Source organism: Syzygium oleosum, unplaced genomic scaffold, assembly GCF_021117445.2.
Source record: "Syzygium oleosum isolate NSW1041296 unplaced genomic scaffold, Sole_v2.1 Sole_v2.01, whole genome shotgun sequence".
NCBI classification, from domain to species: Eukaryota; Viridiplantae; Streptophyta; class Magnoliopsida; order Myrtales; family Myrtaceae; genus Syzygium; species Syzygium oleosum.
The window spans coordinates 8,630,966-8,653,473 of NW_026607485.1; the positions used below are offsets into that span (position 1 = coordinate 8,630,966).

General features: G+C 38.9%; 2 protein-coding genes across 3 annotated transcripts; one reads left to right on the top strand and one right to left on the bottom strand.

The window, feature by feature from the left end:
• Positions 1-11,153: 11,153 nt before the first annotated feature.
• On the top strand, positions 11,154-15,588 carry LOC115677618 (pentatricopeptide repeat-containing protein At3g22670, mitochondrial). 2 transcript variants are annotated; one of them, XM_056313780.1, is made up of 4 exons: positions 11,159-11,371; positions 12,101-12,761; positions 14,711-14,875; positions 15,021-15,588. In XM_056313780.1, exons 2-4 carry the CDS (start codon positions 12,116-12,118, stop codon positions 15,386-15,388), a joined length of 1,179 nt encoding a protein of 392 aa, XP_056169755.1. In that variant the 5' UTR covers positions 11,159-11,371; positions 12,101-12,115; the 3' UTR covers positions 15,389-15,588. The 2 variants fall into 2 exon arrangements, with proteins under 2 accessions (XP_030456659.1, XP_056169755.1); XM_030600799.2 differs by lacking the exons at positions 14,711-14,875; positions 15,021-15,588 and having other exon boundaries at positions 11,154-11,371; positions 12,101-13,843.
• A 1,084-nt stretch (positions 15,589-16,672) lies between these two features.
• Positions 16,673-20,789, bottom strand: LOC115677617 (homocysteine S-methyltransferase 3). Its single transcript, XM_030600802.2, has 7 exons — positions 20,563-20,789; positions 19,390-19,446; positions 19,069-19,295; positions 18,708-18,837; positions 17,568-17,771; positions 17,342-17,413; positions 16,673-16,963 (listed from the first exon to the last, which is right to left on the bottom strand). The coding sequence occupies exons 1-7, from the start codon at positions 20,737-20,739 to the stop codon at positions 16,781-16,783; spliced, it is 1,050 nt and encodes a 349-aa protein (XP_030456662.1). The 5' UTR covers positions 20,740-20,789; the 3' UTR covers positions 16,673-16,780.
• Positions 20,790-22,508: the final 1,719 nt, after the last annotated feature.

The following is a 22,508-nucleotide window of genomic DNA, read 5'->3' on the forward strand; positions in this document are numbered from 1 at the left end:
AAAGAATATTAGGGAGAGAGGTGTCGTGGCCCGACAATGCGTCACATATTCCGTTTGAAAAGCTTGAGACTGTTTTTTCACGAAATTGTATGGTCCATTATCGACAATCGAAGTGAGATTAATGTTTACGAGTCAATGGGAACATGATGGAGGAGGAGTATATTTGGGTGCGCATTTCCTCGGTATGTCATCTCAAGGACCATAATAGAGAAGAAGAGCGGCACACAATCATCGCGTGCGCGAGTAGCTCTCTCTTGATTAATTCCTTTTGGCGCGTGTACATAAATAGCCGGAGGAGGGTTTTTTTTGGAACTTCGAAATGTCGGTACGCTCATATGATTGACTCGATGTACTAAATCGAAGGTATCGTACATTCGAAGTAGGGTTTGCGTTTTCACAGGATTGAATTGAAGTTTATGTTGCGCGTAATCCTGTTAGTTACATTTTTCTATGTCTGTTCGTCAAATGAGAAGACTGACTTGGATGAACTTATGCACAAATGCAATTAAAAGGAGGAGAAAAAATAACGATGCCATCAAATTAACTATAAGAAAAGCAACTTTCTTAGATTTGAGATGGTAGAATTTTTTATGATTGACTTGCTAATGAACACCGACATTGAATCTACGTACAAATCTAGACACCCATCTCTATTGGATGGTGGTTCGATGTGTCACTTCATCTTTAAAGTGAAGAGTACGAATCTCGCACTCTCTATCATTTTTCCTAAATATTTGCTTACACGGGCCATCGGCCCCCTCTAAACAATTTTGTTCAACCCGTGGACCCATACGAATTATGGGTTTTTCCATATGTCTAAAGAAAAAGCAAATAAATGAATAGTAATATTCTTTTGTGTCTATTTTTAATCTAATAGAATCTATTGATTGAGATTGTCACTTCCCAAAGAAAATAAGCTGAGACTCCTAATTTGCTAGATTGTAGGGGATTTCGGCATGAGTAGGCGATGACAAAACACACATTTTATTCCCCTCGAAAAGGCAAAGAATATTACTTGCTTTCCTTATCGTAACTCTCGATCCTTTAATTCGTTCAAACGTAATGTGCATCTTTTAATTATTATACCGCACTTTGACGGTGGATCCTTGGCTCCTGAGTCCGATCAGCTTTAGATTCCTGCCACACAAGACGTAATGCCAAGAATAGAAAGCGATGCAAATCCAATAATCTTTCCCTTCTCTTTCAATTTCTCATATGCAATAGAGGAGAGACATGTGATCTTCCAACGTTTTAGCAAATTGCATCGTGTGTGCTTGGATTTAACGAAGACATGATGAGCTTGTGCGATTCTTTTCTAGCCTCGCTCGCGCACATACGACGGGCTACGATACTTGAGATTGGTATCTCGAAGTCAAGAATGGGGTCAAATATTGAAAGCAAATGGGCCACCCCAAGCCGTCCTTCCACAGATGATTCTCCAATTAAAGGTCTCCTCGTGTCGTCTGCGGAAAATCTAGCTTTCATTCTTTTCTTTTGGGAGTTGAAGTAATGTATCTTTTTCCTCTTAGAAAATATATTACGCGAAGCGAGATTCTCTATAATTAGATTGTGTCGTGTATAGTTAACCTCTTGAGATGCACATCATCCACTAGGAATATTGAACGACACTATCCTCAATGACGTAGCCTTGATCTAACGCCGTTGGCCCGATCTGACCCCCAAATGTAGGTTTGGGTAGGCAGGGCCACACTTTTATTCGCAATGGTCGCAACCTTGTAGCCTCCTCTATATTTGATGATGGAGGAAGAGAGAGAGACAAACAGTGAGAGTGGCATCACGACGATGTGACCAGATGCCTACAATTGATAGTGATCATGGGGATGCATTAGCAATGGGGACATCATGTCGATGAAGGCACGAAGTTAGGTGCTTGCAAATGACAAAGGCGAGAGAGAGAGAGAGAGAGAGAGAGAGAGAGAGAGAGAGAGAGAGAGAGAGAGAGAGAGAGAGAGAGAGAGAGATGTGACCATATGGTGATGACTGATGGTGATCATGGGGATGCATTGGCGTATGGAGATACACGTGTGAGTTGTGTTAGAAAAGTCCCACATTAGAAAATTGATGTGGTATGGAACAGTTAATATATCTTAGTTGGCATGTAACTCATTGGCTTAAACTTTTGAGTGAATGTAGGTCCAACTTGACATATTGACGAGCTCGAACTTGGGTTTCCTCTTGGCAATTTCCTGAGGTGAAGGTATTGGGTTTCTGCTACGCACTCTCACAACAAATGATATCAGAGCTAATGGTTGATTGGCGCCCCACCCCAATTTGTTTTGATGTTTGGTGAATATCTCAAGAAAGAATCTCATAATCAACGCTTATTTCAAGTGGAAATTGATATCAAGATTGATCTTTTGGTGAATATCTCAAGAAAGAATTTCATGATCAACGCTTATTTTGAGTAGAAATTGACATCAAAGTTGATCTGGCAAGAAAAGACCATGAACAGTTACGTGAGAAAGAGATTGTTGTTGATATACACATGTGAGTTGTATTAGGAAAGTCTCACATCAACGAATTGATGTGATAAGAAGCAATTAATATTATCCTAGTTGGCCCATAACTTATTGACTTAAGTTTTTGAATAAATGTGAGTCCAACTTAATATATTGACGGGCTCGGACTTAAGCTCCCTCTTGGCGATCTCCCGAGTGAAAGTATTGGGTTTCCACTGTACGTCATGTCAATGAATGCGCAAAGCAGGGTGCTTGCAATGATGGCAAAGGCGGACGGAAGCGAGGGAAAGAGAGAGCATGACATGGCGGACACATCATTCACCCTTAGCAACTGGCATCCTAACTTAGTCGGGGGGAGGTATCCTAGAGCTTTTTTGGGGCTAACTTTTTCCAAGATGAGGATAACTACGCATGGTGCAATAAACATTTAACTTTCATGAACTCTAAAAGTTTGCTCAAATGATAAGCATGTTCGTCCTCCTTATTCAAGGCCAGGGTTCAAATCACTACACTTGCGTATCCTTTTGGGATCACACATAGGTGCACTGACCTATGTATCTCCAGTAATTAATTTTGTTTGTGTGGGCGAAGGACTACCACATTTAAAGAGGATTAGTAAGGTTTTCCAAAGAGCCCAGACTAATCCTCATTGGATGTTGGTGCACGTGTATACACCCTTAACTTTAGAGGATCTACATCCCATATTACGCCACACTTAAGGCATTATCAAGTAACTAAAACTCTCGTTTACACTGTTGATAATAAGGTGAGAATCTTTTCTAATAATAAGGGTACGAGAGCAGAGGACCGGCCACCTAAAGATTAGTGGAACACCAAGCACATACATTTTACTTATGCGTGTGATCTTTATTTAGAGCAGTTAATGAAATTTGAACAAGTGATTTTAATTTTTGAGCTGGAAATCCCCCGATACCTCAATCAATTACACCAATTATAGAGATTAAGAGATGAGCAGTATATATGCTGTGTACTTTCTTTTTCCTTTAAATCCTCTCTCTCTCTCTCTCTCTCTCTCTCTCTCTCTCTCTCTAACAGTAAGGCAAGAAGCCAATTTTTTAGTAAATATCCAACATGGATGCATAAATCGCAAAGCTCGCATAGCCTTTCTCACAGTTTAAAAAGGCTGGTATCTTCAGTCGTATCACTTAACTAGAGCAGAATCATGCAAAAACAGAAAGATTAATCCTATTTTAAGCCGAAAAGGAAAATAGAAAGAGGAAGAAAGCACAACAAGAACGTTCTAAAATTAACCCTGTAGCTCTGATTTCTTTGGGTAGACTTGCCCAAAACAAATAAATCCAGCATAACACTAGTATCTTTAGGGGATGTGACATGGGACTAAGGCATTCCTCGTTTTTCCAGCGATAAAGACGAGGATAATCATTACATCATTGAACCATTATGGTTCATGCTAGAGCAGCCGTTGGAAAAAGCCAAGTTCACAAGTGGCTGACCTAAAAGGATTACACACAGCCTCGGACCCATCTGGGTCGGCACTCACACAGAGAGATGCATAAGATATCGTGAAAAACTAGGTCAAAAAAACACAAACACATGGAATTCTAAGAAGATTTGGATGGCTTATCGTGCCGCTTTTGCTTTTTCTCTTTCTCTTTTTGCCTTCCTAAACTGCCCTCTGCACAGTTCCTGCTCCTGTCGAATTTGATCTAAAGGACAAAATCTTGATTTACGAGGCGGTCAAAGGAGGAGGAGTCCCACATTTTGGTTCTTGATTTCCACTCAGATTCTCCATCGCTTTGCCTTTTGCGGCTTTTGATTACTACTCACCCCATAATTCTTCTTCTCCTTGCTTTTTCTTTTGTCTTGCCAGGGTTTCACTTTTTTCTCGGATTTGAGCAATGTTTTGGCGGTCTCCTTTTGCTCTTGTTGTTTATTTTTCTAGGGTTTTGGCTCATGACCTGCCAAAACTTCTATTCACATGTCATTATCTTGAGCATCTAGTGTTTGGTGGAATCAAGCTATCTTTATTCCGCAGTTTCATTCTTTTGATGAGGACGCACATCTCTCTTTTCCGCGGATTGTTCATTTGCATACTTGTAAGTGGCTAGGGATAATTCTGTTTTTGGTTCCTGAAAACGGAACCGCGATTGATGAAAAATTTATGGCGTAACACTTGAACAAAGAAAGAAATTATGGCTCGTAAATTTTAAGAATTTTCAATTTTATCTCATGTAAAGGATGTCCTAAGAGCACAATTTTTTGGGCTAATAAGTGATATACATACAAAAGAGAACAAGAAGTATGCATCGTGAGGAAGAAGGGCAAAGCAATTCCAAAGATAATAATTACCAAAAAAAATATTAAATTTATTATAATTATATCAATTCGGTTTTAAATCATTTTTTTATCAATTGAGTCATAAATTTTTTGTATTTGTGCCAATTCAGTCCATCCGGTCAATTTTGAACAAAAATCGTTAACAGTGATGACAATCGTCTTACGTGGTATGGCCAACGCTAACGTTGATATTTTTTAAAATATTTTAATAATTTTCGAATTTTCCATTTTATTTTTTTCTTTTTTTTCTTTTCTTTCTCTTTCTTTTATTTCTTCTCTTTCTTCCTCTAGCTGGTCGCTGGACCTGGTCAACCAGCTAGAGGTGAGGGCCGGCGAGGAGCTCAACCTCGCTGGCCACTAGAGAGGCTCGACCTTGCAAGCATGACTATAGCAAGCCTCACCCAGCCACTAACAAGGCTCGCCCTCGCTGACTCTCGCCTTTGGCCAGTTGCCTAGATCCGGCAACCGGCTAGAAGAAGGAGGGACGAAATAAAAAGGAAAGAGAAAGAAAAGGAAAAAGAAAAAGAAAAAAAATATGAAAATTATAAAAATATTATATAAAAATGCCAATGTCAGCGCCACCCATGTCATATAGAACAACCGACGTCCATGTCAGCGATTTTTTATCAAAATTAGTCGGATTGACTAAATTAGCATAGATGCAAAAGATTTAGAACTCAACTAGTAAAAAAAAGGTTTAGGATTGAATTAGCATAATTGTTATAGGTTTATGACTTTTTTAGTGATATTCCCAATCCCCGAAAGGACTTCTTAGATATAAAAATAAAATTCTTTTTTTTCTCAAAACATATATAAGTATGTACATTATTTTAAGTACCATTAAGAACATTCGTTTCACACAAAAATGAACATGTGACATAAGGTTCGAAAGATCCATCAATCACCAAATATTATGATCTTCCATAGTCCTAAGCAATTTCTCCCGACACCACGACGCGAAGAAAAACACACATTTTTACATAACCTCCTCATCAAATATGACTCATTTGCAAAAGTTACTTATAAAGTACATTGATTAGAATCATGCCCCGGGCACTAATATAGATGCAATGTGTTTTCATGCTAAAATAATAGCAAAACCAAAAACGTCGCGAGAAATAAGGCGACATGATGGACCGGTTAGGTGAGGTGAAAAAGTTGGCAATAATGAGTAAAACCCATGATTATCCGGGTTTGAAAGTTGTAGACTGCTACCAAACCTTTGCTTTATATGGGGAAAAGAAGACCAGATCTTACTTGAGTTCCAAATAATTTGTGTTGCTAGATTAATATAGTTATTGGTCGGTCAACAGAGATGAGATATGTTCCTAGGTTGCTTACCTTAATTATCTATTCGGACATTTTTTTTTTTGTGTCTCTAATAGTTGGTTCCATTCTTTTCTCTAAAATGGAGCCAAAATTCCGTGAATGGCCAAAAGAGAGTGTTGGGTTCGTTGGTCGTTGGAGTTTGGACCGCTCTTCTAAATTTGACAAGAGAATTGGCAACCTTTGAAGGGGAGATGGTAATGTGAAAAATGAAAGCTTAGATACGAGAGAGATACTCTACAAGCTATGGAAAATAAATTTTGTGAGGCAATATGCTAAAACTTTCTTTCACGATACGTTTTGACACCCCAAGTGTAAAAGCAAATGGAAAATTGTTTGTGATGTTGTTTATAAGTGAAGATCACCTTCAAGTGGTCCACGTGGATCCAGTCGAGATGATTACACATTAATCCAATGAAGGTGGGAAGTGATCGCCAAAGCAAGACTGAGGTTAAATAACGGTCTGGCTTTGAGCACCCTTCTAGGATGACAGAGGGGCGAGGATGGACCGAATGACACGTGGAATAGAGCAAGTATCGGCTAGGTGAAATGACCGATACTAACAAAGACATCAATCTTAAGTAAGGAGTTTGCAACACCCCAAATCTCACATCAATTCTTTTGAAGTGTTTGGCCCACGTGGATAAATGATCTAACTTTTACTTCTCGCAATATTAAATTTTTTTCGTTTTGCACTCTGATATCAAAGCATTTCACTTAACTATTTGATAATCAAAAGAAATCACTTTTTAATTCACATTGGAATTTACAATTAGGATGAAGCTATTCTTACAAAGAGCGAACAATTTGCACATCAAGAATCTCATCACATCAAATATAATCCGAAATAAGCTCGATCAATGTACCTATGCACCCCATTTGATCAACTCGATTAGGTGACTCTCTCGTTGCGCATGTGTACAAATACATATCTTTCGGCCGAGGAGGCTTAAAGTGAAGGTCACTTGTTCAATTTGATGGACCAAACTTTAGGGCATGAAGGGATAGACCAATAGAGAGAATGTTTGTCCATCTACCTTAGCCGGTGCCCCCACATTGACAGTTGATGAAATTTAAGACATGGATGTGGACATGAAAGGCTAGTTGAGGGCATGTCAACACAAGAAGAAAGAAGAAGATGGTCAGGAGGAGCCACTCACTCACGCTTACTCCAATCCCCTCTCTTGACAATCTTGTGGTGGCCATTCAATCTTTTCCCATGTGTGTATCTCGAGCATTATACTACGCTCACCTTCCAATTTGGCCACCAACATCATCATGAGGTGGTCGTTCATTTCTCTGTCTTGTCTTCCCCTATGAAGAGTCCCACACTTCGCATTTAATTTCTTATGGGGACATGGTGCCACGAAAGATATGCCCTCATTTGGATTGGCTGCATGCATTTAATTTGATGGAAAGATGTGGAGAAGTTGATGGCCTAATGTTTAGACGTGTGGGCTTTAGGAGTGAGGGCTTAATAAGCTGATGAGAGGTCGTTTTCCATGTCTAGAGCTCCTTCTCTAAAGTTAATTGAGTCATGACTTCTCACGATACCACTAACCGAGCCACATGATTCACGACACCCTTTTTGGATGTTGCAATTAGGGAATGTGCACAGAAATTGTAGTTTGATTCATACATCTCGCTAGCACAAGTTATCAAATATACGGAACTTTTGGAAAGTAGACGACAATCTCGTGACAAAAGTCAGGTGGTCTGACGATCACGTATCATTAGATGTATTCACCACTCAAAGTTTGTCACGTAACAAATTACATGATTAAGACATATTGTTAATTGCATCTAAATATCTTATGTGGCAATTCATGAAGGGTCAGTGTACTTAACATGGATGGTCAAGATAGACCATCTTTTGGCCCAACACTTCGAAACACATGTATCGCATTGTCCGAGTGACAATATCGGAGGACACCCAGCTTAGGACTCTCAATATTTCTTGAGATCTGGACCAAACAATGTTTGGAAAAAAGGAGAATATTTCCATTCATCCAACACTTCAGCTCATAATTGTCCAAAGATTGTTTTATATAGAGAGAATATGAATTAGAAGAGGATATTTGCTATGACAATGTGCTGACCAAGTCCTTTGCCTCTGTCTATGAAAACGATACTCCTCCCTCAGTGGCACCATCCGAATAGTTAACTCGGCCCGGCCCATCAATGCCTTCCGAGCCCCATTCTTGTGTACAATGTTTAATGTTTGGGCCTATGGCAATGGGCCAGACGATTTTCTAGGCCTTTTTAAAGGAAAAATAATTATTTAAGTATTTTTGCTAACATTCTCATTTTTGCTTTTGGCAATCAGATAGAGATATAACTAAGATACATGTTATGCAATTTTGCAAGTGTGTAGATTCTAATGAAGTTTATAATATAATTCGAGTTAACAATTTTTTATTTCAATCATGCAGCTGGATTTTATTTATAGCTTTTGTTAATCTTTGTTTTTACGTCAAAAAAATAATAGCACAAATTCATGTATGTGCAAAGATCCACAGCCATAAAGCCAAATTGTTGCTTAAATTATTTGGCAAAAAAATTGGATTTAAGTCTATGGGGAATTCACAAAAGATTCATGCGATTATATAATTGTCAATGATGCGTTGTAAGATCATCATTTTATTTAGTACGTTGCAATTCTCTTCTCCTATATGACTAAATCCATCCTATTTATAATTTTTAAAAAAATTCCCTCAATTATTCAATTGCAATTTAAAGTTGCCCCATTTCTTCTTCTTTTTCTATTTTTTATAATTCTGTTTAGGATCTATTTGTCATAATTAAGCATTTTACATGTTCCTTTTTATGAATTAAAGAATTTTTTTTAGTGTATTCTTAGATATTCTTGTAATGCTTTACATGCTCCATATAAAAGTATCTTGCCAATCGTAAAGAAAAACGACAAATTCTTTGATATAGTAAAAACTCAAAAGTTTCTTCTTTATCATTGCTCTTATAAGAACTTATTTATTTTTTGTCCCTCTTATCTAAAAAATGTCACTTTCTTAGTGAATTTTTTGTGTTATAAATTCATTAGTCTACAGTATATATCTAGTCTCTTTTTTTTTGTATAGAAATATATATCTAAGAATACACTAAAAACATATGCACAATGAGGAATCTTGATTCTTTTTTGTGAACACTTCATGGATGATATCATTTTCCTTTTGTCAATCAATGTGATTTCACTGGCGTTTTAAAGAAAATTGTATTTTATGTGAATTTTTTGTTTAATTTAAGTTTTAAATCGAAGAATGTAACTGTGATTTTATTTTAGAAAATCATCAAAGAAGTTTTTTTTGGTTTTTTGTTTTGCTTTTTGCTTCATCTGATCATCGTATTATATATAAAAGAGAAAACTAATAAGAAGAGATTTGATGGTAATGTGCATAGCAAAAGTGAAAATTTTGTAAAAAAGCAATTGTGTTAAAAATTTGTCTATGTTAATTTTTTTCCTAAATTCTATTTGAAAATGTATCCATAAATTTGCTCGGCAACGTAATAATGAACTAGATTTATTGGAAATTTCTCTATCCATCGAAACCAAATCTTATGGAAGTAAAATCTAACAATAAACAGTGCCTTCAATACACATGAGTTTCCTGCGATAAATAATTTTTTTTAATTATGGTAAGTAAATCCTACATAGAAATACAAAACTAAATAAAGAGGAAAGTAATTAACTATGGGGCCACCACTTTAAATTTGGGAAATTAAGCAGTTGAATGACTGATTGCAAATTTGTCATTTCGATGAAAATTGGGTGGATTTAGGCCCCATTTGGTTCAGTATTTGGAATGCTCATTTGGGCTCTAAAGTTCCTTGGCCAAATGCAAATGGTGTTTGACAACTTTTTTTACTAACTTTGGGGAGGATGCAATTGCATTTGGAATGTTCTCCAAATGACTTTTGGCCAATGCAAAAGTGGAGGTGCATTGAGAAGTTGCATTTTCGAAATGCAACTTACACTATCCATCGCGACTGTTCATCTTCCCCAAAGATAGGTCCGGCAACCGGCGACTGCCGCTTGAGGGCTAGCCCGACCCCGGCGACCACCACCTAGGGATCGCGTTACCTCGGTGACCGTCGTCTGGGATCGCCGGACCTCGGGCGTCACTTGGGTCGCGCGACCCAGGCGACCCGAGGTCCGACGACCGTCGCGACCCAGGCGACGCTTGAGGTTGTGCGACCTTAGGCCGCCTTGCTTAAGGTCAGGTGGTGGTGGCCAGCGACCAGATCTGGTCGGCGGCGGTTAGCCGGCGACCAGATCTGGTCGGCGGCGGTTAGCCGGCGACCAAATCTGGCTAGCGGCGGTGGTCGGTGGTTAAGCTCCACTGGAACCTTTTTTTTTTTTTTAATATTAGCAAAAGTCCTTTAGCCCAAGTTGATTTTAAAAAACACTTACCAAACATTACTTTTATTTCGGAAAACCCCTTTAGCCCAAAAGTATTTGTATTACCTTAAAGGCATTCCTCCAAAGTTGAACCAAACGGGCCCTTAGTCATGTCAAGCCAGAAACAACGTCGCCCTTTATATTTTTAGAAAATCATTTTAGCTATTATCAGTATGTTGATGTATTATCATTAAAAGGAAAATTGGCTCAAAGTTGAGGTTGAGTTTTCACTGGCATTAAAAAAAAAATGTCTTATATATGGTAACTAAAATAAACAAAAATGTCTTATATATAGTAACTAAATCCTAGAAAAACTAAATAAAGAGGAAAGTAAATAGCTATGGGTTTATTTAGGAAATTATTTTGGCAAAGAGAATTAGATTTATTGGAATTTTCCCCTTTCCGCAAAACCAAATTTTAAGGAAGTAAAAATCTATCAAAAAATAGTGCCTCTAATATACATGAGATACCTAAAATGAACAAATTTTTTTTATTTATGGTAACTAAATCCTAAAAAAAAACTAAATAAAGAGGAAGGCAAATAACCATGGGGGTTTATTTAGGAAATTATTTTGGCCATTTTCAGTATGTTGATGTAATTATTATTAAAAGGAAAGTTGGCCCAAAGCTGGGGTTGAGTTTCACCACCCTGTTTTCACCCGTTTAACTCCCCCGCCCACAGTTCACAGAGCCGCCCCATCTCCGCCCTCTTCCGCCCGCCGCCCGCCACCGCTCTCCGCCCCCTCGAGTGGCCCGCCGAAGTCGCTCGCCGCCGGGGGCTCGAAGTCGTGTCGCCTTCAGCTGTCCTTCGTTCGCTTCCCTTGCTGCTCAGGTACTCTCTCTCTCTCTCTCTCTCTCTCTCTCTCTGTGTCTGTGCGTGTGGGTGGGTAGATTGCTCCTCTCGGACAGGTTACCAGGTGCTCGGAGCAGGTTCTTTTCTGGGTCGTAGTTCGATCTTTTCATTGTTCCTTCACCGGTTTGTGGGCAACTGTAATTGTCGGAAAAGAACACGCTTCGAGTTGTGAAAATGATTCTTGCTTGGTTACCCGCGCTGTCCAAGATTCAAAGTGTGTTTATTATGTTCGTTTTCGGGGTGGTCGTTTCTCAAACGGAAAAGAAATGGTGAAATTTCGACGTACGGCGGGGTGACGGGGCGAAGCGGGGCAACCTGTTCGCCTTGCGGCGATTGGGGATGCGAATCTTCGCCTGCATGGGCGAGAATGTGGGCATCCGTGTTTGCTGATAGCTAATTGTATTGTTCGCATTTTGTTGTATTGTGCGGCCTCAGAACACTCCCAAATTGCCTTTATAAAAGCAGAGCATGCCGAGGTTTTAGCCTGAAGAGGATTGGCGTGGACGAAGCAGTGCTTGCATAGCTCTGATGCTTATAATTCCATCAGTTTTAGCTGAAAAAATTGGAGTTGATTTCGGTGGGGCTTGTATGTTGTCTAGAACAAATGGTTACTCTGAATGGTTTCGTTAGTCAAGGGGGGAAAGACCTCTTGTTTGCATGAGCAAGCGGCAATTTTTGTAGTTTCTGAGCAATCTCTGTCTTATCCAGGTCTGGCCATCTAAAATGCTTTCAAAGTCCCAAATTGCAAAGCTTTTATCCTGTTCGGTTTCTCAAAGAAAGACTGAATTGTATGTTGCTTCAAGTTGCTACTTGTGCAACTCCTTTTGTTCTGTCACTAAGCCGCCTGAGAGAAATGAGTCACCGGAGATCCCAAGCTGGGTGAAGTCCCTTGATGACAAGAGCCATGGAAGTCCTGATGCAGAGGATAATTTTGTGATCCCTTCCCTCGCTTCTTGGGTTAAGAGTTATGGGCCATACGGTCGTACTGAAGTTGCCAAGGTTACATCAAGTGACATAGGAGAAATTAACGTTGAGAAAGTCTGCAAACTTTTGAGGAATCGTTATTCATCACCAGATTGTGTTGTTGCAGCTTTGAATGCTAGTGGTGTTGGTTCTTCAAGCAGTATGATTGAGCGAATTTTGAAGAAGTTTAGCAATGATTGGATCCCAGCTTTTGGTGTTTTCACTTGGGCAAAACTACAAATGGGTCACCATCATCCATCTGTGTTATGTGATCTAATGGTTGACATATTAGGGAAATCAAGTAAGTTCCATTTGATGTGGAAATTGGTGGAGGAAATGAAGACATTAGAAGTATATGTTACACTGGCAACTATGAGTAAGGTGATGAGACGGCTTGCTAGAGCAGGTAAGTATCAAGATGCGATAGAGGTCTTTAAAGAAATTGAGCAATTTGGTGTTAAGAGGGATATTACTGCAATGAATGTGCTAATGGATGCATTGGCTAAGGAAAATAGCGTTGAGCATGCCCATGAAGTGTTTTTGCAGTTTAAGGCAAGTATCCCATGTGATATCAATAGTTACAATATTTTGATACATGGATACTGTAAATGTAAACAATTCGATAATGCAAGAAAAATTTTGGAAGAGATGGAGCAACAAGGGTTTGAACCTAATGTAATTTCTTATACTTGTTTTGTCGAATGGTATAGTCGTGAACAGGATTTTCATAATGTAAATGCCATTCTGGATGAAATGAAGAAAAAGGGTTGTTCGCCAAATACGGTGACTTATACTATTTTAATGCAAGGTTTGGGGAAAGCAAAACAAATAAATGATGCACTGGAGGTCTATGAAAATATGAAGAGCATTGGTTGTGCTCCGGATCCCTCCTTCTATAGCTCATTGATTTATATCTTGAATAAAGCTGGTAGATTTCAGGATGCATGGAATGTATATGAAGACATGGGAAAACAAGGAGTTAAACCAGATTTGTTGACATATAACACAGTAATTGCTGCTGCTTGTGTACGTTCACGAGAAGAGACTGCTTTGAAGATTCTTAAGAAAATGGAAGAAGATTCTTGTAAGCCAGATCTCAAGACATATGCATCTCTAATAAAGATGTGTTGCAGAAAGAAGAGAATGAAGGTTCTTCAATTTTTGTTGAACCACATGTTTAAAAACGATGTCAGTATCGAAGTCTCAACTTACTCTCTCTTGGTACGTGGGCTTTGCAAATCTGGGAAACTTGAGGAGGCTTGTTTGTTCTTTGAAGAAATGGTGTTGAGAGGAATAGTCCCATGGGAAACCACATACAAATTGCTGGTACAGAAGCTTGATGGAATGAGCATGGGAAAACAAAAGGAGCACATTGAGAAGATAATGTCAGAGGCAAAAGAGTGGGGGAAGATTTGATTGTGTTTGAGAGGAAAAAAGCTATTCAGATTTGTACTATTTGTTATCTAAAGGATTTTGCAGTTTCAATGTCTCTTAAATGGTTCCTCTATTCTATTATTGGCTACAGAAGTTGACCTGTGCTGTGAATAGAGTGTGGCATTAGCATGACTATACTAGGTGTTAAAGGTATAGGAAGGTAGTCCATTTCAGATCTAGGCTCCTCTTTGTTTGGAATTTAATTAAAAAGCTGCATGTTTTTTGGCATGTGATGCTTGCAACTGTCATGTTAGAGAATGAATAGCCTCTGGCATTATTCCTTCTGCCATTTCTTCCTTTGAATGCTTTACGATTTCGGCAGGGAATTATATTTTGGCTACTCTTCTAATGTAATAGGTGTTAAAGCTAAAAGAAAGACACTCCTTTTTTATCCAATTATATTTTGGCTACTCTTCTAATGTAATAGGTGTTAAAGCTAAAAAAAAGACACTCATTTTATCCAATTATATTTTGGCTACTCTTCTAACGTAATCTAATTCCGAGGCTGCATATGTTGTATTGCATGTGAGGATTTCTTTGTAGTGTGCTTGAAGAATAAATGGCCACTTGCATCACTGTTCCGTTGTTTCACTGTTTCTACTACTCGTGTAGATCTTATTGTTTTTCTGCATTCATTTAGTTTTCATCATAAGTAAAGCTTTTTGTACAGGGTAGATGATCTTTTTATTTGCTAATAAAGGCAATGCTTTTGTTTTCACGTCACCTCATAGTCAGTATTGTCAAAAGCGCTAGCCAAAGTAAGGTCTCCTTGCCTGCTCTGAGGTGAATCACCTTCACGTAGGCGCCACTTAGTCGAGTGCCTGTACCAAGGCAACACTTTGCTCAAGTAGTTTGCGGCTAAGACCGAGGCTTGTGGTGGCAGCTGATCGCTAATTAACTCTCGTGGCTTTTTCTGTCCAGATAAAATGAAAAGGGCTTTGCCGTGGAGTGACCAGGTGGATGTGATATCATCTGACGGATCTTCTTCCTCAGATGCTGAGAGGGAGACTACTGATGCATCTTGTGGCAAGTTCCCTGCAATTGCCATTCCAATAGGACGTAATTTCCAAGACTCGACATCTGAAGGTACTTATATACAGAATAGAGTTTATTTACAACGATAATCATTGTAGCCTTGCAATCTAAGGCATGGGCACCTGATGATAAAGGTTCTTATGTAGGGGATTCATGAAGTTTAACTGAACCACTAGGTCAAAACTTTCTAATGCAGGTGACTTGCTCAAAAGGGCAAAAATGTACCAGCAGTACATGAACCAGATCACAGTACCCACTCGCCGTGGCTCCGTGATTCCATTTACTTCCTGGATGGGATTAGGCAAATCGATCAAGCAATTGTACGGACAACCGTTGCATTACCTGACAAATGTCCAACTTAAGCAGTGGGACCAAGAGAGAATTGGCTCGGAGGCTGAAGATGAGCCACTTGACACAATCATCCATCCCTCTAAAGCCGAAGCCATGATTTGGCTTGTTGAAGAAGTTCACCGGCGCACATCATCTCACTATTACATTGCTAAGCTCTGGAAGTCAGATCCGCTGTACCACACCTGTGTTGATTCTGTCTTCCCAGAACTATGAACCTCATTCTCAGAGACCCATTGTCCTGCCCTTTTGCCTACCCAGTAGTCCTAGACTGCTGGATTCCTTTCCTTTGTCTATACCTTTATCGCTGAACTGCACCCGTCTCTAGGCTTTAAAAAGTCTGGTGTACCGATATTTTTGGCGGATGCTCCTTTTCGGTATAAGATGGATGTAAACAAATAAGTCCTCGCCTTTTCTGTTCATCTCTATCCTCTTTTTGAGGGGGTTTCGGTTGACGTTTAGGTTCCTGAAGGCTCTGATCTTGGTAGCGGTGGCTGTGAATTTCTTCAATACCAAACTATTAGCAGGCATATCTGTTTTTGTTGCAATCGTTTCTGCAAGAACCTTGAATTTTTGCTTTGGGAAATAATGATCGTATTTACGGCTGCTGCCGAACATGTGTAGCAAACTTGTTTTTCTATTTGTCTCATTTCCTTTTCTCTTGATGCATCTGACTGAGTGTTCTAAAATGGAGGACAAACATTGATGGATCATGCCCATGCCTGCATATATTGATGGTCCTTCAGGCTTCGGCAAGCCACAAATCAGAGAAATTCCTCATCTTATCAAAGGCATTTGTAGCATATCATTCCAAGCATTGACATGTTCTTATAAAAATGCTAATGATTGAAATGTTCAGCATTTAGGAAGGCCTAAGTTCTCGTTGTATCTTGTCGTGATCTCATGGGTGATAGTGTCATGATGAGTCAAATTCTTGCAAAAGGATTTTACCTTTTCTAGTGAATCCTTCTGCCCAACATCTTTTAATAAAGCGCTTTGCAGTCGAGCAACGAAAAGCATTTGAAGTTGTGATATGCTCATTTTTACTGTCTTGTATACAAATTATAGTTGCTTTGTGTCTGATGCATCATATAACTATAATTTTTACTTCTCCATGTTACTGCATTCTAAGCCCGTTATTTGGAATTTTTTTTTTGGTCGAAAAATCCTTAATAATAAAGACTTTCGTCTTCTTGCATCAATCTTAGGCCCAAAGTAAAAGTGTTTTCTCAAAAGAGGGCCTAAAATAAATCTTATCTCAAATAAAAAACATGAAGTGACAAATTAATCTCAAATAATGAGCCGAGCTCGCCAATCAGCCAAATCTTAATAAGCCCATTATTTGGAATTCAGAAACTATAGAAACCAACTCCTAGACAAGTTCAATGAGACTACATAGACCCTTTATTGCATGGTCGATGGATTCTGAGACCGAGTACACGTGCAATTATCTTACTCCCACAAAGCCGACTGACGCGTGAACGAGAAGAAGAGAACTCGGATACCTTACGCTTGATTGCTCTTATTTTCCATGTCTTAACACCGCAGAAGAAAAGGCTAAGAAAACAGCATTTGAAGAAAAACAGGGAAAAAGCTCTCGGGAACTAACTACTTGTTATTTACATTGGAGCTTAGAGTGGAACAAGCACAAGATTTGTTGGAGAGAGCTCGAGATATAGCTCTGATGGTATTTGGTGTAGTTCTGCAGCAACCACCGAAAAGTAAAGCACCGGCCTCACGCCACTTGCCTACATATGACACAAAATCCTCGTCCACCACCCCTGTCGACGGCTGCCAACAAATGAAACATCTCGTATCACTTTTATCATCTCCAGTGAGATATGTGAAAACAAAATAATTAAACCAAATTTCAATCCCTAACAAAACTTCATTGACTTTTGAACAGCACATTAGGAACTGGATCAATTCAATTCATTCTTCTTTCAGAGCATTCAGAATATTCTGATTTTACAGCTACAACAGGAGGTGTTTCTTTTTTTCGTAAGCTGCTTTACAAATACTAGTGGCACACAAATATAATTGTCCTAGAATTAATTCGCAAGAATGTAAAACCAAGACATATCACAAACGAAAAACTGTAGAGAAACGGTCACCAAGACACAGCAATGAAAGTATAGATACAGAGAAGTATATCGACCAAAAACTTACCACCCACTCCTTGCAATCTGCATCATACGTCTCCCCACTGTTTGGGTAGACAAGCACAGGTTTTTCGGTTACCTACCAAATTTATTGATGCCAAATCAGAAAACTAAAGGAATTTGTAAGTTCAATAGAACGAGTCCTTGAGAAAAGAGTAGCAGAGAGCACCGAGCATAATGAAGAGAAATAAGCTAAAAAGGAAAGAACACAGAATCAGATATAAAGCTTATACCTTCTTAATAGAAGTTAGAAGCCCATGAATGTATCTAGGAGGGGTACAGTTGATCCCAACAGCAACAACTTGCTTGCATGAATCTGCAACGGATGCACAATCTACCATAGGATCACCACTGACCACATTAATTCCATCCTTAGAATTAAAAGAGAACCACGCTGGGGTTGTTATATTCTCTTCCTGAAGAAGCTCGGCATAAGCCTGCAATTAAAAAAGAAACATAAGTACATCTACCCAATATATACATCAAAGCTGCATGAGACATGACCACATGACGTCCGCAGGTACAATGTAATCAAATCCACCAATTCTAGAAAGCACATCTAGCTTTGCATCAAGAAGGCAAATCATCAGACCAAATCATGATAGTCGATAAAAGGATACCCTGCTTATCAAAATTGGACAAGCAACTTAATGACTTAGTTTTGCATCGGTGACTCAGTTGGACATATTGTATTGGCACGAGGATCCAGCACAGAAAGTGATGCCTCACGAAAAAATATCAAGGCATCCTATCAGAAGTGATTGGTTTAAGGACTGAACAAATATATAAAGCTGACTTTACTCAATTCTTCTAATGCATTGTCCTATGACTGAACACTTCAGACAGGCAAAATAAGGAAGATCTCAAGGAATTGTGAGAGTCAAACAGCAGCATATTAACAAAAATGTACAGCAATTTTATATTTGCCCAAGGATCCATCACAGAAAGTGATGCCTTGTGAAAAAATATTACAGGATCCTATCAGAAGTGATTGGTTTATGGACTGAACAATTATATAAAGCTGACTTTACTCAATTCTTCTATTGCATTGTCCAACGACTGTAAGCTTCAGACAAGCAAAATAAGGAAGATCTCAGGGAAGTGCGAGGGTCAAACAGCAGCATATGAACAAAAATGTATAGGTTTTCTTAAATGAAGAGTAGTATATTTTACATATAGCAAAAACTGAGAAGCCTAAAGAATAGGCTGGATGTCGTGGTTTTACCAATATAAACAATTGTATAGAGCACAACACCATGAAGTTTAATGATGAATGAGCTCCATAGTCAGTATGGCTTGAATAGTTTATAATACTATACAACATACACAGAAAGAGAGTCATGCCAACAATGCAGAAGTACTGTAAGTCATACCCTTGCTTCCAGCTTATTTGGAATAGTTTCAAATGCAATTATGTCGGCTCCTGAGTTGGCTAGAATTTGTACCCTTCTCCGGTGAAATTCCTTCAATGTTTCAAGAGTAACTGCATCTCCATAGTCACCACTACAGAATGGAGCAGAAATAACAGTTGTTATTGTAGGCCCTATCTTGTAACATTTATTATGCTTGCTCATAATATGTACTCTTTTGAAGATACATAAATCATCAGCAGCCAATGCATGCAAGCCAGATGTTCAGACCTCTACACCCTCTGCGAATGCAGGTCTATTGGGATGGTTAAGTTTGAGATACAAGATCATTCAGATAAAAAAAAAAACAACATAGAAACTTTACCTATATTCAGACCCATCAGCCAAGTAAGCTCCATAGCTTCCAACAGAAGCCGCGACTAGAACAGGACGCGTTGCCATTCTTCCATTTTCCGTGAAGTTTAATGAATCCTTCGTGCATTTTTCCTCATATATCTCCCTTGCCTCACATGCAATTTCAACACTTCTTTTGAGTAAATTTTCAGCTTCTTCTCTCGACAATCCTTTAGCCTCAAAACCCTGAATTGTGGCCTGTCGTTTTTACACAACTCATGCAGCATCAATATCCAGTAATCCATATTTTGGCTAATGTTTTGCATGAGCATTGAGAAGATAAAAGTCGCACCTGATAAGATGCCGTCAATATGATATTTGCTCCAGCTTCAAGGTAGTCCAAGTGAACCTGTAATGTTTGAGCATAATAAACACATTAGTAAGAGGAAGGATAAATTTCTTCGCTGTGCTCCTTATGGTTACACATGGGCTCAAACCCCCATACTTCATCAGGACAACTATGTGCTGATTTTGGACAGGACATGTGAGATTAAAAGTACTAGTGCATTTCACATTTTTGTCCACAGCATGACAAAGTGCAGAACATTATCTATTCTGCCAGAGAGTTTGCTCTTTTCTCAAAAGATCCTGGAACATTATTAAATTCACATACAACCAGACTAGCAGTACCTTCCCAGAACCCTTTCCTTTTTTTAATCCTGTACAGCACCTTCCCTAGATCTTTAAAGCATCAGAGATAGCACAACCCAGTGGGAGGAATCAATCCTTTCTCCTTCTCCTACTTCTCGTTGTATCATTAAAGTATGTTGCAGAAAAAGACAGCACAATGAGGAATCCCGTGGTGATTTATATCACATTCAACTATTAAACCTGGTAGGTTCATCAAAACAACAACAAAAAAATGCAGCAGGAAAAGACAACTGTCCTACAAATTTCGAAAGATACCATGATTACACATTTAGATGGGCAGAACATCCTTATCCAAGTCATTGTCAGAACGAATAAATTCTCGTGCAGAGCACATAACACAGTAAAAAAATGGTACCCACTTGGTCTAATGACATAATAGCTCGTTCTTAAGTTTCAAAGTCAGATGCCAAATAGGAAAAATTTATAAACACATCATTTTCAAGGTGCGATCTTTAAGAGTCTCCCAGAAAAATAAAGAAAAAAAGCTAAACAGGAAATCATAGTTCGCATGATCTCGCTCTAAACTAAACCCAGTAGATCATGTTTTTCCTTCAATCTCTGAACCAAAACCCACCTTCACAGGCCTAAAACAAACATCGCCCCCGCTCACTTCCAAACCCCCCAAATCTCACCATTTCACTCGACCCGCGAATCCCCGAGCGAACACGATGAAGGAAAGAAACGACAGACACATGCAAACGACAGACACATGCGAACGACAAAGTCCAATTTTTCCGACAAAAGAAGAAAGATGTCGCGACGGAAAGCACGACCGAAAAGGAAACGATTTTTTTTTTTTGTTTTCTTTTCTCACCCTTCGGACGAGCTGGGGCGAAGTGATGAGGCACTTGGCGCTCCAGAGGGGGTCGTTGAGGTTGGCGCCGTGGCGCTCCAGCTCCGTGGCGAAGCCGCCGTCGATCAAGGCGTGGCCGCCGCACCGCTTGAGGAAGTCCAGCATGAACCCCGGCGCGTCCTCGGCGGCGGGCCCCATGTCCGTACCCCGCACGAAAGGGAGAAGAGGGTCGGTGGGATTTCGTGTACGGAAGAGAACCCAGAAACGTCGTCGCTCCTCTTCTTCTTCTTCTTCTTCTTCTTCTTCGTGCACAGAAGAGAGAGCATGCGAGAGAGAAGCTGACAGTTATGGCGGATTCAGAGCGACCTGGGCAGCAACGTACAATTTATAGGGGACGATGGGGGAGGTAAGGCGGAATGACTATTTTGCCCCTGGCTTGGGCTATCTCCTCTTATCCCCCTGCCTCGCCGGGGGATAAGAGGGGATAAGAGGAGACAAGAGTTGTAGTGGTAGATATTCTTGAAAAGACAAATATTATATATATATATATATATATATATTGGCTATTTTTTGGCCAAATTTAAAAAAAAAAATTAGATGTGGCATTTTTTGAGATTTATAGAAAAAAAAACCCAATTTATGGAGTCGAATTTCGAAGTCACTAAATATCCTCATTAAAGATAAACACAAAAAAAATTTGAATTCCCTTCTAATTATATTTTTTTATCTTTCAAATTTTATGATATTATCCATTATACAGGAATTAAAACTTGTCGGTGACACCACGCCGGGACTTTAATGGAATTTTGCCTGCTGAATAGTTTGATGTTGGAAATTTCGTTCGATTATCTTATATACAGTAGATCTATATATACACATGTAAAGTAATGTTTTGAGATATTATTTCTATTTTTCATTTACGTTATGCCCTTAGATGTGAAACTATTCGCCACTAGTGAGCAAATTATTAATTCAGGCTTCACATTCAAGCTTAGCTAAATCTTAAGATAACATCACACGTTTCGAGTGCAATTGAAAAATAAAAAATTGGAACAAATACTCGAATATGAAAAAAGAGAAAGAGATGAAAGAAGCTAAAAGCAAGCACTCTTGCTTGGCATCGAACGTGTGAAGATAAGCTACAGCAGCCACAAAGTGACACATGATTTTTTTATTATTATTATTATAAAAGAAGATAAACACTTCAAGCCACGTTTGGTCACCCGGATTTAAATTGAGATAGGATAGGATAAAATAGAATTAGAAATCCTTCAAATATCCTATCTAGACTACCAAACGTAACCTTAGGATAGACACACAAAAAGGCAGAAAAGAAATGATATAAGGATGGCAAGAAAACTAATGGCCTAATTCCATTATAACAAAATATTATAATATTCAACCAAAAAAAAAAACTCCGTTATTATAAAGCACCAACTTTAGGTCGAATTCCACTTTTGACCCAAATTTTTTATTATCTCGTAAAAAAGCATCAACTTTTAGTCAGTACCCCAATTTGCCCACCGTCAAGCTTTCGTCCCACGGTGCCGTTACATGTTCGATGTATCAATCCACATCTACTCGGTGGAAATTTAACGGAAATTTGACGGGGGTCGGATTTAGATATCAACCAAAAGTTTATGCTTTTTCACGAGATAAAAAAAAAAATCAGGCCAGAATTGGGTTACAAGCTAAACTTGGTATTTTTTTTACGAGATAAAAACAAGTTTGGGCTAAAAAAGGGACACGAGATAAAGTCGGTACCTTTTTTGTGAGGCCAAAAAAAATTTAAGCTAGAATTGAAACTTGAGTTAAAAAAGTTGCTTCTTTTTAAAGGGATTCGGCCGAAAAATAATAATGTGTATATATATATTTTTTGTGTGTGTGTATATATATCACACGCATCTATGAGTGGCCTTATCTTCACCAGCTCATGCACTAATCTCCACGCAACATTACAAACACGT